Source organism: Meles meles, chromosome 2 (assembly GCF_922984935.1).
Source record: "Meles meles chromosome 2, mMelMel3.1 paternal haplotype, whole genome shotgun sequence".
Classification (NCBI taxonomy): domain Eukaryota; kingdom Metazoa; phylum Chordata; class Mammalia; order Carnivora; family Mustelidae; genus Meles; species Meles meles.
This window is the reverse complement of record NC_060067.1, coordinates 24,060,898-24,077,184: the sequence shown is the minus strand read 5'-3', so window position 1 is coordinate 24,077,184 and position 16,287 is coordinate 24,060,898. Positions and strand designations below refer to the sequence as shown.

At 41.3% G+C, this 16,287-nt stretch overlaps 1 protein-coding gene across 1 annotated transcript in view; it reads left to right on the top strand.

Annotated features, from left to right (window-relative positions):
- The first annotated feature begins 6,448 nt into the window (after positions 1-6,448).
- The window catches only part of CEP135 (centrosomal protein 135), a 79,580-nt gene continuing 69,741 nt past the window's right edge, over positions 6,449-16,287 (top strand). The window contains exons 1-5 of the mRNA XM_045984324.1: positions 6,449-6,633; positions 10,121-10,278; positions 11,865-12,055; positions 12,998-13,165; positions 15,597-15,738. Coding sequence (XP_045840280.1) covers positions 10,166-10,278; positions 11,865-12,055; positions 12,998-13,165; positions 15,597-15,738 — 614 coding nt within the window. The 5' untranslated portion in view covers positions 6,449-6,633; positions 10,121-10,165. The remainder of the gene's footprint in view (positions 6,634-10,120; positions 10,279-11,864; positions 12,056-12,997; positions 13,166-15,596; positions 15,739-16,287) is intronic.

Here is a 16,287-nt window from a genome sequence, read left to right as displayed (position 1 = left end):
CTCACTTTTTTTTTTAAAGATTTTTATTTATTTGGAGAGAGCGAGCACAGAGGGAGAGGGAGAGTGAGAACAGACTCCCTGCTGAGCAGAGAGCCCAATATGGGGCTCAATCCCAGGACCCTGGCATCATGACCTGAGCCAAAGGCAGACGCCCAACCCACTGAGCCCCAGGCATTCCATCTGCCTTCACTTCTTACACTGGATACCATTGCATGCACACCTGTTTCTTAGAGTTGTGACAACCATCCCAAAAACAATGGGGCAAAAGGTCTGAGGACAGAAGCCATCCACTGAGAAGAGAGAACATGAATGGATGAGAAGTGATCAGGTAGTGGATGGCGGCCCTGAACTGCACACCAGAGTAGGACCTGCTACCTTCAGGGATGACGTCGAGTGAGACCATGAAATGCTTTGATCACTTAACCAATCATTCGTCAGGCGTTCTGATACTTGCAGCCAAATACATGTTGACCGATAGGCTCAATCTCTGGAAACCGTGATGAGTCCTGAGAGAGGAGGAGAGAGCCAGTCCCAGCCAAGGAAAAAGATGCAAAGGCCGCCCAACTCAACAAGGAAGTATTTTCATGTTTCTGCACAGTTGAGACTTTCTGAGCAAGTTTCACCTTGTTAAAGAACAAGCCAGGGGCACGGGGTGCTCAGTGGGTTGAAGCCTCTGCCTTCGGCTCAGGTCATGATCCCGGGGTCCTGGGATCGAGCCCCGCATCGGGCTCTCTGCTCAGTGGGGAGCCTGCTTCCTCTTCTCTCTCTGCCTGCTTCTCTGCCTACTTGTGATCTCTGTCAAATAAATAAATAGATAAATCTTAAAAAAAAAAAAAAAAAAAGAACAACCCGTAGAAGCTAGATTAGGGCTATGGCAGAATGTAGTGAGAGAACTGAGGGCTTTACCTCCCGGACATCTGTATTTACCTTTCAGAGAGGGGCGCAGCCTGAAACCAGGGAGGCATCCCAGGAGGTACAGACCAGGAGAAGCTTCCCTTGTCTTCCCCCTGGAGACATTTACAGTTGATCCTTGGACAATATGTGTTTGAGCTGTGCAGGTCCACTTGCTTGCAGATATTTTTCAATAAATACAGCACAGTAGTGTAAATGTGTTTTCTCTTTCGATTTTCTTAAAAATATTTCCTTTTCTCTAGCTTACTTTTTAGTAAAAATCTAATATATAATACCTATAACTTGCAAAATACGTCATCAAGTTTATATTATCAGTAAGTCTTCTGGTCAACAGTAGGCTGTTAGTAAGTATTAAGGAAGTCAAAAGTTATACGTGGATTTGCAGCTGTGCAGGGGGTCTGTGCCCCAACCCCCCATACTGTTCAAGGGTCAAACATATTTATATTCCAGAAGGTAGACCCAGGACCTTCCCCTTCTCTCTTTTTTTTTTTAATATGGAATAATTTATTTTTGGTTTTTTAAAATTTTTAAAATTTTTAAATTTTTTTATTAACATATAATGTATTATTAGCCCGAGGGGTACAGGTCTGTGAATCGCCAGGTTTACACTTCACAGCATCCCTTCTCTTTCTAAGGAATGTGAGTATACACCATAGGCAGCAAATGTTTCTCTCCCTTTCTCAGGAGGGGAAGGGTGAGAGCTGTCCCTCTCATATATAAACTCTCGGCTTCTTGATTTGGAGGGGCTTACTCTCCTGCAGCACAGAACCCAGGATATATTGTGTAACATCTGTCTTTCATCTTATCATTCTGGGGGGTTCAGCAAGTGACCCATAGTTATTGACGTGAATAATAATAACTTTGATCTCTGCTCCAAAAACTCATATGTGCCTTCAAGATAATATAGGTAAATATATGTATTAAAAATGTATCAGCCATAGAAAGAAGTCTGTGTATGGTTCTTTACTGGTGAACACGTGACTCAGTTATAAAAAGGCTAAGATGATACTAGATCATGTTGATATACATTGAAAGTGTTGTGCCACATACATCAACAGAAACAAATATATCCCAGTCCTCAGTCCCAATCTGATACAATAATTTGTAGGTACAAACTTCACTTGATCTTAGCCAAAAGGCCGAGAAGCGATGTAGGTACAAACTTCAATAAGAAAACAGAGACGCTAGAGTGTTTCTGCTCCAGACGAGGCAACCAGTTAAATTATAGGCTTGGAGACCATGTCATATGAGCAAAAAGGTTGAAGGATCTGGAGTATTTTGAAGAGTCATCATATGTATGAGGAAGAAGCTTCACATTCTCTTGATTGCCCAGAAAAAAATACTCACACTCAAGGAGAAGCAGACTTTAGCTTCATATAAAGAAGAATTTTTCTAACAAAGCTTTCAGCAAGGCAATGAGCTTCTTTGAAAAGCAGTCAGTTCTCCCGTTGTTGGAAGTAACTACGGGGTAGCTGCGGTGACCATCTGTTAGAGAGGTGGCACAGAAATCTGTTTATGTGGGAGGCTGGTCTAATTAGCCTTTGGGGACCCTGGCAATTCTATGTCTCCACAAAGTTTAATTGATCATCATCCAAATATTCTCTTTTTTGGCCCTTGTCCTATGGAGTTCCTTTCCTTGACATAATTGTTTTAACTTCCAGACTTGAAGCCAACACTCTTATCGCTTACTTTGTGACTTCTGATAAGTTTACCTGGTCGGTATAATGGAGATACCAATACCTCCTATTTTATAGGGTGACTATGGTGAGTAAATGAACTAGTACCTGTAAAGCATGTTCAGCACTTAGAACATAACCCAATATGCACTTGATGCATTATGGGTAATATTAGTTTATTCGTATCTTTGCTTATTGCGTTTCTCTACCTTTTACTTGGCTACCTACTCATCCTTCACACCTCCACTACTTTCAATTTATATGCTCTTATTTTCAGTGAGTCCCTGTTCATATGGGTAAAGAGCCATGTGATACATTATATGTTTATACATTTGCCCATTTTAAAATTATTTTCCTACTGTATTCTATTATTTGCTAGTCATTTTACTGTCGAGTTATGGGAGTTTTTTATATATTAGGTCTATGATAATAGTGGTAAATATTTTCCCCAGCCATCCTTTGTCTTTTGACCATAGAACTTTTGATGTGCAAGAAAATTTTTTTTTAAATATCATATTGGTGTTTATCAATCTTTTCACTCACGCAGAGCCCCTACTCTTCTCTCTATTCTTACTGACTCCAAATGGTGATTAAAAGGTGTAATCCCGGGGCTCCTGGGTGGCTCCATGGGTTAAGCCTCTGCCTTCGGCTCAGGTAATGATCCCAGGGTCCTGGGATCGAGCCCCACATCAGGCTCTCTGCTTGGCGGGGAGCCTGCTTCCCCCTCTCTCTCTGCCTGCCTCTCTGCCTACTTGTGATATCTGTCTGTTAAATAAATAAATAAAATCTTAAATAAATAAAATAATAAAAGGTGTAATCTCTTGCTCTAGCACTATGCTGTGGAAAGTTCTGATGTCTTCGTAGACACACAAAAGAAACTTCTATGTCATTAAGATGCTCTAGCATTGTGCTTTTAAAAGCGACCCCTTTCTTGGAAATAATTTCCTAGTGTCTCTGCTGCTAAAGAATAGCTTCTCATAACATCTGATCACTTCCACAGCTTGAGTGTGTTTTGTGGCCAAGTCACTACAAGGCTCCGCTGCAAGGCTCCAGACAGACGGGAACTATTGTAATCATTATCCTTTTCTGCCAGTAAAAGTCAGGTTTCCAGCCAAACCACACACCTGTGGTAAAAGGGAAACTGAGTCCCTGCTCCTTAAATAAAAGGACCTGAATTAGCTCGTGGTCATGTTGACATTTTAGCCCCTTCTCTGGGCCAGTCACTGAGGGGAGGCAGCTGTGCGATACTGGGCTTGGTGTCAGAAGATCTGGTTCATTCGGTTCTGCTCAATTCAATTCACATATCCTGATCTTTGAAGTGCCAGTCACTCTGGTTATGGGCACAAAGAAGATCACATGATTCTTCTGTGTATGACATTTAGTCCGGGTGAGCAGGAAAACAATCATGCCTATGTAATGCATAGTATAAGGAGCCCGTGGTCTAACAGGGGGAATGGGATAATCAGTGACAACAGCAGAATTAATGATATCCAGATACACAGAATATGTTTGGAAAATATGGAGAGGAAACTTGAAGAAGAAACCTCAACTTATCTCTGCTAAGTTTCTCCTAAACATTATCTGCACATACCTAGTTGTTTCCTGGTGAGTTACTTTTATTCATGACGCTTTTGACACCAGAGGAGAGGTGTTTGGTTGGTTGGTTGGTTGTTTTTCCCTCCTGACACCAAATACAGTGTCTTTTCCAAAACCACTTTTCCAAGTGGTCCAGACTTCAATTAAGCTCTGACTCAAACTACCCAGAGGTACACACAGGTGAAGACTCTACAAGACTGGGTGTGTGGGTGGCTCAGTTAGTTGGGTAACCGACTCTTGGTTTCCACTCGGGTCATGATCTCATGGGTCATGGAATCGAGCTCCTTGGGGGCGGGGCAGGGGCTTGAAGATTCTCTCCCTCTGCCCCTCTCCTTATGGGCACGTGCCTGCTCTCTCCCTCTCATTCTCTCTGATAAATAAATAAATCTTTTTTTAAAAGAAGATTTTATTTATTCATTCGATGAAGAGAGAGAGAGAGAGGGAACATAAGCAGGGGAAGTGGGGGAGGGAGAAGCAGGCCTCCCACTGAGCAGGAAGCCCGATGCTGGGCTCGATCCCAGGACCCCAGGATCATGACCCAAGCTGAAGGCAGACGCTCAATGACTGAGCCACGCAGGTGCCCCTAAATAAATAAACCTTAAAAAAAAAAAAAAAAGACTCTACAAGACTGCTCCTCCTCTAGATGCCATTCATAAGTCCTGGGCCTCCCATACTTCTGATGGACCAACTCTAAACTGGGGTTCCCATGACCTCTAAACTGGGGTTCCCATGACTTCTCTCAGGTTAGGTCATTTACTAAAATGGCTCACAGAACTGAGAAAGGCACATTACTTACTATTACCAGCTTCTTCTAAAGGATAGAACTCAGGAATAGCCAAATAGAAGAGATGCACAGGGCAAGGAAGGGGGATGGAGCTTCCACACCCTTTCCAGACGTGTCACCCTCCCAGCACCCTGATGTGTTCACCAACCGGGAAACTCTCTGGATCCTGTTGTTTAGGGTTTTCACGGTGGTTTCCATTACATAGGCGTGATTATTTTCCTGCTCACCCAGACTAAATGTCAAGAACTAAGGGAGTGTGGTGAGTTGAGTGGTAGCCCTCCCAAATATGTATGTGTGTGCCAGGGACCCTGACCTTAGGCGCTGGAGTCCAACAGAGAGCCTGACTCTGGTCTTTCATGTCCCCTGCAGCAAAACAGGCCCATAACGTTTCACCCACTTTTTTGAATTTCTTTGATTACTGTGTTTTGGGGGCAAAGGGAGTCATCTGGACTGGATGACTGTTGCACAACTATTTTGCCATAGTATTAATTTATTTGTGCCTCCCTGTTTCCGAAAGAGGTATTTGTTTTCAGCAAAAAAGCGTGTTTATTGTATATGTTCAAGACTATGAAAGCCATCGACAGTACCTAAGTCACTGTCTCCTAGAAATTCCATAAAATAACTCATTAAGACATGTGGGGAAACGAAGTACACATAATGGGAACATGTGTGTATGTCGATATATGAATGGGTAGAAAGTTATTCACAATCCACGCAGCAGTTACACGACATACAAAGATTAAGTACCTCGTCTGACTGTAAGGCCTACTCGGGAGAGTAGTGAACAGAAAAGACTGAGCTCCTCTCTGATTATGCAGAAATCCTCAGAGGAGACGTGGGTTCTAGGATTTGACCTATACGGTTTAAGTAAGCAAGCTCTCTACCCTACAATCAGTTTATTTCAAATGAATTCCCTTCACAAATGTTTACTGTGGTAGGTGCTAGAGAAACAGAGGTGAGTAAAATAAACTCTGACTCAAAAAGTTCACAGTCGTGGGGGGCCCAGAGAGACGCATACAACTACGTTTTGGTGGGAGAGCTATAACTCATGGAATCAAAATCTGATATTTTACTCGTGATGGGACGAGTACAATAAATGTGTCAACACAGATTTACAGGGAGAGGGGTGTGGCAACAATAAAAAAATAATTTTATTGGGCGGTTGTCAGGGAAAGTTGCAAAGAAACGGGATTATTAAGTTAGACTTTTCGTGGTCAGCAGGCGTTCACCTGGCAGGGTGAATGAAGCCTTATCCGCTGCAGGGACCAAGAGCTGGGGAGCGTTTCAACCCGGCGCGGGGTAGACAGACAACCCAACCGGAAAAAGGGAGGATCTATTTCTGGATCTGCCAAGGTTCGGCGTTTGCCCACCGGCAGGGGGCGCCGTGGCCGCGCGCTGTCAGGCCGTTGCGTTTCCGGGCACTTGGGCCCGCGCCGCCGTCGCCGCTGAGCGCGCCCCCGCCCCGCGCCGCGCATCGCCGGCGCCGCTCTCGTTACTGAGGTAACCGCGGCGCCGACTCCGCGCCTACAGGGATCGTCTCTCCGCGCCATTTTCAAACTGTCCTAGCACCGGAGCCGGAGTCTGGGGCGGAAGGAGCCAGCGAGGGAGGCGAGGGGTGAGGGGGGATGCGGCCGCAGGCGGAGGAAGCGGCGGCTGGAGCCGCGGGTGAGTGCCGCTGTGGGAGCGGGAGGCCGGGGCGCGGCGGCGGCGCTCTAGCCGTGGCCTCCCGGGAGGTCCCCGCGGGCCGGGCCCGGGTGCTGCCGGGAGGGAGGCCGCGCGGCCGCGGGGAGGAAGTGGGGCCCGGCCGGGCGGGGCGCGGCGCGAAGATTCTCCGCCGGCAGCGCGTCCGACAGCTCTCCCCTTTGACACCCGGCGGTGAAGCTGCGTCCGGGAGGTCGGCCTGGGTCAGCTCGAGCCTCCCTGTGTCCTCCGCGCCGCTCGCCGCGGGCGTCTGTGCGGTGTGTGCACCCCCGCCTCCTGCCTACCGCGGGGTTGATTTAAAAGTTAAAGTGCCCTCTCGTGTGAGAATCTTACATGCTCTTCGTAAAAACAAAGTGCCCAAAAGCGTCGGACGGAAGCCATTTGTTAACCTTTGCCCTGCACCTTTGAAAACATCCCCTTTACCTTCCATTCTGCTATTTTAAGTTCAGTGTGGAGGGACTTGGAGGCAGCCCTAGTTAATTAAGGCTGATGTTTTGTTTTGGTTTTTGAGCCGCTGCGCATACATGCACACGGGCTACTTTGGTAAAAAGACGTCCCGGCTTTCACACCCCTACCTCCGCAGAGGTAAGCTAGCGACGGTTCTAAACAGGTGTGCGCAGGGGACCTCCAAACTAAGCTTCTAGGTCCTGCTAGAAACTTTCAGTATAGCCACAATGTTTGCCTGATGTAGGTGTAGCCCACGGGTGAGGATGATTTTTGTTCTTCTTGGGGGGGATTTTACTCTTCCATCTGGCCTGTGTTTCGATGACTGGGGGTGTGGGGGGGTGCTTCGTATTCAATCTCTGTCTCCGCCGGTATGTGAGGAAGTAGTATTTCTGGGTAATCGAAGTTGGTACCAGACAAAAAGAGAAATGTTGGAGGGGCGAGGCCCTGCTAGTTCTTGACAGGTGTATTTCCAATGTCTCCAGGAGTTTCTCCGAAAAGCCCTTCATCAGTCAGCTCCCTCTTGTGGAAGGAGCCTAGAAAGCCCATGGGGATGCCACTAAAAGAAAAGGTTAGCAAGAGTGTGGAGAAAGAAGGATTTGTAGAAAGAGTAGATTAGAAGTGATTGGGTCAGTTGCCGCAGCTTGGTACAGATACTACACTTGATCTTAGCCCAAAGGCCAAGAAACGGCTGCAGCTAGGTACAGAAGCCAGAGTGCTGGACCAGGGCTCAGGAGACCTGAGTGCCCACCTTCTTTGCGGCGCAGTGGACGCAGCCTTTCCTTGCCTTTGAATAGAGAGGATTTCTAGAATGCCCTGTCTCCTTTACAGGGTAAGTTGTGAGGATCCGTTTTGCATGAATTCGCATGCATTCACGTTTTATAAATTGTGAAAGACAATAGAGATGTTAAATTTTATTTGGTTTAGGAATATGAGTACTGGGACTACGTTTACCTGGCAAATGTTCTACACTAGCAGTCTTCAGAGAACTCCATTTTAGGGAACATTTGTAGAGAATATATTCATAGATGTTGAAAAGACAAAGATAAAAATGTGTGTAGAGATTCATAGGTGTGTGTGTCTTTTTTGTGTGTGGAATTAAAATTTACCTGGGGAAATGCACAGATCTCAAGTGTCCTATTTGAAAAGCTTTGATAAATGTAATACACTTGGTGTAACCAGTATCTCAATTAACAATGTTTTCGTCACCCCAGAAAGTTCCTTCTTAATCCTGCCAGTCTCCACCCACTCCTCTTGACCCAGACCACAGCTCTACTGGTTTCTGTCTACATAGTTTCAATTTGCCTGTTCTTGAAAGTCATGTAAATAGAATCATGCAGTATATGTGTCTGGCTTCTATTGCTCAAGTAATGTTTTCCAAATTAATTAATGTGGTTGACCTTTTCTTTTATTATTTCTTTTCTTTTATTCCTGAGTAGTAGTATATTGTACACATATCTCATGGTTTATTTGTTGTCCTGCTCCAGTCTGGGGCTATTATGAAAAAGCTGTTATGAGTATTCTTGTAGACTCTGTGGATGTTTATTTTCATTTGCTTGAATAAATACCTAGCAATACAATTATAGAGTTCTAGGGTAGAAGTTTAACTTTATAAGAAACTGCCAGACTTGGGGTGCCTGAGTGGCTCAGTGGGTTAAAGCCTCTGCCTTTGGCTCAGGTCATGATCCCAGGCTCCTGGGATGGAATCCTGCATTGCATAGGGCTCTCTGCTCAGCAGGGACCCTGCTTCCTCCTCTCTCTCTCTCTGCCTGGCTCTCTGCCTGTTTGTGATCTGTCTGCCAAATAAATGAATGAAATCTTTCAAAAAAAGAAACTGCCAGACTTTTTTCCCAGTGCTTTTACATTCCCATCAGCAATGTGAAGATTCCAGTTGCTCCAAATCCTTGACAACATGTTTTTAATTTTAGCCATTCTAATATGGGTGAAATTATACCTCATTGTGGTTTTAATTCATATTTCCCATATAACTAATTGTGGTGAGCACCTCTTTATATGATTATTCCTGTTCACTTATCTTTGCAAGTCTTTAGCCCATTTTCTTACCGAATTTTCTTTATTATTGTTATTGAACTGCGATTGTTCTTCATGTATGCCATATACAAATCCTGTGTTAGATATTATGAATATTTTCTCCTACACTTTCATTTATCTTTTTGTTTTCTTAATGGAATATTTTGATGAGCAGCCATTTTTAATTTGATTAATTCCAAAAATTTATCAGGGTTTTTTTGTGTGTGTGTTTAATGCTTTCAAAGAGTTATTTTATTTTTTTTAAAGATTTTATTTATTTATTTGACAGACAGAGATCACAAGGAGGCGGGGGTGGGGGGAGGCAGGCTCCCTGCTGAGCAGAGAGCCCAATGCCGGCTCGAATCCAGGACCCTGAGATCATGACCTGAGCCGAAGGCAGAGGCTTTAACCCACTGAGCCACCCAGTCGCCCCTCAAAGAGGCATTTTAAGATTTAAAATCTTTAGGCATTTAAAGATTTAAATCTTTAGGCATCTAAAGATTCTGCCTACCTCAGGCTTGGAAAAATATTCTTTGTTTTCTCCATTATTTTTTAAACTTTTTTATGTATAGATTTATCAAGAGAAAAATTTTTTAAATTATTTTATTTATTTATTTGAAAGAGACACAGCGAGAGAGGGAACACAAGCAGGGAGAGTGGAAGAGGGAGAAGCAGGCTCCCCGCTGAGCAGGGAGCCCAATGCTGGGCTCCATCCCAGGACCCTGGAATCATGACCTGAGCCGAGGGCAGACACTTAATAACTGAGCCACCCAGGTGCCCCAAGAGAAACTTATTTTAATGCAGCAATGTAATTATCATAAGCATTGCATTTAAGTTAGTCTAAATATTCCAGAAGGCAGCCTACCTGAAGAGAAACAAACAAAAAAAATGTCTTCATATTGAAAGAATCTTTTCTTACCATGAAATAGTAGTAATAGCCATAATAACAGAATAATGTTTTACTCTTTTCTTTTAGGACTTTAATTTTGGGGAGTGAATAAAACTAGTTTTGGAAGACAAGATGACTACAGCTGCAGAAAGAAAGTACATTAATATTAGAAAAAGATTGGATCAGTTGGGATACCGCCAGACTCTGACAGTGGAGTGTTTACCATTGGTAGAAAAACTTTTCAGGTAAAGATGAAAATACAGTTCTAAACCTCTGTGATCCTTAATCCCATTTATCTAGCTTCTGTTAAACTTCATGTTACAGTAAAGAAATGGGTGGATTTTTTTTTTTTTAAGTCCTTCAGTCATCTGAAGCTCTCCTAATCTTAGATACTACTCCCATATCATCATTCCAGGGCCTCCACGTTGCAAAACTGTAGGGGTCACCTTTCACACTCTACTCTTCAGAGCAGGTGTTTCTGAGAGTCCTCCGTGAATAGAATTACAATTTTTTAATGTGATTTTCTGATATGGTTGGGTATTCAGTGTCTGCCTCTCTAGTCTTTACTATGATTTGATAAAGGTTCTCTCATATGTGGTTGGCCAATACTTTAGCAGTTACGTGTTACTTTAACTGAAAGATTCTATGTGATTTTATTCTTTTCCACTATTTGTTCTTTCCTTGAGACTGGAGCAGGACTGCTTAGAAAGCTTTTGCAGTAGGGCTATAAGCTATGATGATGGTAAGGAGAGAATGGAGGGAAGATATTTGGTGGGGATTTTTGGTGTGGGTTTTTTTTTTTTTTGGTTTTGGTTTTTATTTTTTGGTGGTCTTCATTATGGCCTCCAGAACCCTTCATGATCTAGTTCTAGCTCTGCAGTTCAAGGTTGGAGGGTGAAGTATGTTTACCTTTCTGAGAGACTGGCAGACTTTTTCCACAGTGATCTTACACTCAGCTTCATCTCCCATGTGTTTAACTACTTGGAGCTCCCTAAACTGCCTAAACTGATACACTCCCCACCGGTCTCTCCGCTTGGTCTTTCCATGTGCTGTTCTGTCTGCCTGGGAAGTCCCTCTCACCTCTCCCTCCTGCCCTATGCTTGTTTAGCTCTATGGCCTTCAAGATTGTCACATCTCATACATGTTACCTTCACTATTTACCATCGCTGGAAACTTGTTTTTGTGTTTCCTTTAGAAGTCTATTATTATTAATAATTAACAATATTATAATAATTAATATAATTAATAATATTCTATTATTTAGAAGTCTCTATTATTTAGAGACTGACTTTATCTCCGCTGTATCTAGTACAAGCTGAACACACAGTTGTTGAGTTTATCACATAGTATTATAACTTTTGACAAACTGTCAGTAAGATACAAGTTCCACGTTGGTGCGTTCTATATTGTGTTTCCTGCTCAGTAAATACTGATGGAATGAATATTCTACTGGTCTATGTTCTAAGAGGCAAGGAATCCATTTTTATTCTTATATGCTAGCGTGTAGCATATAGCGGGTATTCAGTAAATCTTTGCTGAATGTACAGATAAGTTTTGCAGGGTCCACGGGATCAGGTGACTAACTGGACATGGGGGATGAATGAGAGGAGAGAATGAAAGATGATTCTATGTGTATGTTTCTTACCTTTTAATCTTGCTTTGAGAAATTTTTGAGCACCTGGTACCTTGAAAGGCTCCTAGTATTTTTGTTTGTTTTTAGATTTGATCTCACTTTGTGTTAACATTTATGTCTTTTTTGAAATATATTTTTAGTTATTAAAAGGTAATGGAACGTTTCCTTGTATGTACATTTTTTATTCTTCAATTTCAGTGACCTAGTTCATACAACAGAAAGTCTTCGGAAATCAAAATTATCTACTGTGAAAGCTGAAAAAGAAAGTGCCAATTTTGATTTTGTTTTGGAACCTTATAAACTTGAAAATGCAAGATTGATCAAGGAAAATAATGAATTATACCTGGAATTAATGAAACTGAGAGAACAATCAGGCCAACACATTAAAGGTAAAATTCTGTGATTTTTTAAATGCCACATTTTTTGCCCTTTTTGTTTTTTCTGTAGGAAAAGCTTATATGTAGTATTGTGATAGTCTTCCTGCTAACAGTCTTGAAATAATGCAGAGTGCCTTGAAGAGTTCCCAACAAGGAAAATAAATTTGCATTTTATAGCTATTATCATCTTCACTATATGTGGATTAAATTTTTAGAATTAAAATTGCTGTAGAAAGATGCACAGCATAGGGAATATAGTCAGTGTTATTGTAATAGCATTGCACAGTGACAGATGATAACTACATTTGCAGTGTGCACGGCATAACTTACAGAGAAGTTGAATCACTATGTTGTACACCTAAAATCAATGTAACGTGTCAACTATATTCAGTAAATTTTTAATTAATAAAAAAATTGCTCTAGGAAATATGAAGTGCTGAAACCAAAGAAATGTCCTTGAAACAACTTTCATTTTTTTCCATACTGAAAGTAAGAGGACTAAAGTGAGGTGAAAGCCCTGAATCATTCTGATTCTTTAATACCCCCGTCTTTGAGCCAGAAGATTGAATAGAATGATTTCAGAGGTACTGGGCAGAGGGTAATTGTATGGCTATCTTATTATAAATTCTTCTTATATCAGTGGAAAGTCCCGTCTGATACCTGGCATGAATTCATAATCCCTCAGCTACATACCCAGTTCGCTGGATTGGATCAAATGCCATAATTTATCTTAAGTCATATAGCAGAAGAAAAATATAATTCCCTTTTTTGTTTAGTGACCTACTTGTAGTTTTGTTAACAGTGGTAGAAAAGGTAATAGCCTTTCAGACAAAGGCTTGGGTGAGAATCAGATGGAGCCTTTCAAATTAAAGTGGCTTTTATATTTTGTGACATAGAAGGGCTTCATAGATTTCCTGATCTGTGAAATGGTCTTTGAATCTTTTTCATTTTAAGAGTTGAAAACTACGTTGAAGAAGTGTGCACGTGAAACAGCTGATCTGAAATTTCTAAATAACCAATATGTTCATAAACTCAAACTTTTGGAGAAAGAGAGCAAAGCTAAGAATGAACGAATTCAGCAACTTCAAGAAAAGAATTTGCATGCTGTGGTACAAACTCCAGGTGAGTCTGCTCCTTCTCAAAGCCAATTATGCACATGTAATCTTTTAGAGATGTTAAAGCTGTTGGTTAAAATAAGACTTTGGATTTTCATGCTTAAACTTCAGTATTTGAAAAGATGATTTTGGATTGTCACATAAACTTTTAAATTTATTTCTTAAGATCTAGGTATTATTTTATACATGGTCTTAGAAATATATATATATATATATATAAAATAGTAGTTTCTTAGATGCAAATAGTCTAACTTAACTAACTTAAATACCCAGAGTTTTATTTTTTAATCATTATTTTAACTTCTTTTTAAAATTATTATTTTATTTTAGTATTTTTTTTAAGTCAAACTGTATTCAGCTTTATTAGAAATACTTTTCATAAACAGTCCTGGTATTTCAGGGAGGACAAGGGCAGACAGTCATTAGCAGTATACAGCTTTCAAACTCCGTTCTTCAGTTGACTACCAACATCAGAAAGCCACCGTAAAACCCAGTGAAGTCTTCATGTGATGCTCTGAACATGGGAGGATTCAGGGTGAGGGCTGACAGCTCACACTTACCATGTTATTTAACAACTTCTTACAAGCCAGCCCTGACTTTTAGGAAATGAAATGAAAATGGCAGAATTATCAATCTGAGGAACCACAAGCTAAAAAAGGAACTCTTTTGAGGGATGGCATCGCAATATTATCATTATTATTTTAGTTATAAAAGTAATCCATACTCATCAAAGAATTTGGAAATGACATGTTTTCTGTATTTTTTTAGTTTATTTTACTTTTTTTAGCTTTATACCCAGTAGTTCTATAGCAAGAGAAAAGAAATGAAGGGGCATATCCAGAGTTGAGGGTGGTCCAGGCATAAAGTTGGCAGAAGAATCTCCAGTACCAGTGACAAGATTGTCAAGAGGTCTGAATCATGGGATGAAGATGATGTGAGTGAGTGAGGTGTAGGAAAGTGCTGGATTATGAGACGAGGTAGAGACTGAGGGATTAAGAGCATGGTGAGGACCAGGAGTGATTCGGTCAGAACGAAGACTGAGATCAGAAGGGAGTTGGAGATCGGAATGGCAGGAGATGAGATGGAGAAGGGGATTGTGGGCTAAAGGTAAAAAAAAGATTGAGAAACATGGGAGAAGATCTCAGAAGTAACTAGAAGATGAAGGGGGAAAATAAGGATAATCAGGTTTTCTGAGAGAGGAATGGGGCATTCCAGAGAGATTCAGGAGGTGTAACCTTTAGAATTCAATGACCGAATGTGGAAGACTTGGGAAGTAGAGGAATTCCCAGATTTCTGTTTCAGGTGGATGAGCAGGTGGATGACGGTACTATTTTTAAGACAGAGAAGGTGGAAAGCAGAGCAGGAGTTCACTTTTGCATGTGTCGTATGTTACACCCATGGAACACCCACAGTGAGATTTCTAGTATGCAGTGGAATATGTGGATCTGTTTCTAGATGTGTGGTCCCAGATGGAAATTCGAATTGGGGGTCATTGGAATATGGTGGGAATTAAAGCTATGGATGTGGTGGGAATCAGCTAGTGAAATTGGGTAAGCTGAGAAGAGAAAACAGACCCTGAGGGGAGGTTGGTATTTAAAGAAAGTAAGAGAAGGAGAAAATAAGAGAAAAAAAAGAAAGTAAGAGAAGGAGAAAATGGTTTACCTTGTTTAGGTGTATAACTACAAGCAAATCATTTAAATACTTTTGATCCAGTGTCTTCATCCTCAAAACAAGAGATACGTGTATCCAAAATGTGTCAGGATTCTAATGAAGACACAGTTGTCGATTATGTTTGTTCTTTGTGCAGATAAATTAATTTTTCAAGTGCATGTCTAATCTTGGCCAGGTACTGGGAAATATAAATTATGCTTATAATTTGGATGTATCTGTCCATAAAAAGAATTACTCCTGCTAGTTTTAAGGATAATTAAGTAGGCATTCCCCAGTAATTCAGGTTATAGCATCATTTTATATTACAGATGACATTCATTCATTATATACTAGTTTTGCTACATAAAGTTTCTGTTAATCTGCTCTTTTGGCATTGCTTAATAAACATGTTTGTTTTAGTTCTCACTGCTTTAAGCTTCTCATTTGACAGTTTTCTACTGGTGATGATTTCTTGAGTTCCTAAGAGCAAATACCACAGGGCATGCTCAACTTTTAATCTTACCAAAGTCTTGTTCCCATCTAGCGGATGGGTATATGTACCAAGCATGCCAAAAATATAACTTGTATAACCATGTCTTGTTGAGGTTTTCAGGAATGCATTGTTCAGTTAAAGATCAGGGTGTGAGTCTATATAAGGGAGGAGATATTTTATCGCTAGATAATATGAGCTAGAGACACACTTTATAACAAAAAGCCTGACCTTCTGGAATGTTTAATTCTAATATTTGTTTCTTTTAAATTCCTTCAAATACACAATTGTGTTATAGGTGGCAAGAAAAGAAATATTGCTTTTAGGCGCCAACGTATGCAGATTGATGAGCCAGTCCCTCCCTCCGAAGTCAGTTCATATCCAGTTCCGCAGCCCGATGACCCTTACATTGCAGATCTCCTTCAGGTGGCTGATAACAGGTGCGTTAAATAATGTTTAGTTGGTTTCAGTTAATCACTTGATTAACTCCCAAGTTTCTTGCTGCTGGGGCTCCAGTCTGCTATTGTAGCTTCAGGGCCTAGCACAGAACTTCGTATGAGCACTCAGGAAGTACTTTCTGAATGTATCCTGAGTATAGACTGTTTTTACTTGTTTTGAAACTTTGATCTCACATAGATCATAAATCTGATGTTTCTGTCCCTACTTGCTTTAAAATAATTTAGTGCCATCTCGAATCCATTTTAGTAGAGTTGCTTTAATATTTAGTTTCATCACCCAGTTCATCTTTTTGCAGGACTCTTCTCACTTCAGATATGTCAAATGCCAGTGAACATGAGTAGATTTGTAACTGGCCTTGAATTCTTGCTTCATGGTTCTCTAGCTCTTTATGCTTGTTTTTCCTTACACTGGAATCAGATATAAATTCAGTTTTAAATAAAACTTCGTTAACGTCTCTGGGAAAGGCACTATGTAAGTGTTCTGGGGATGTGAACATGAGGAAGATGGTATTGCTACTCTTGAGAAGCTTA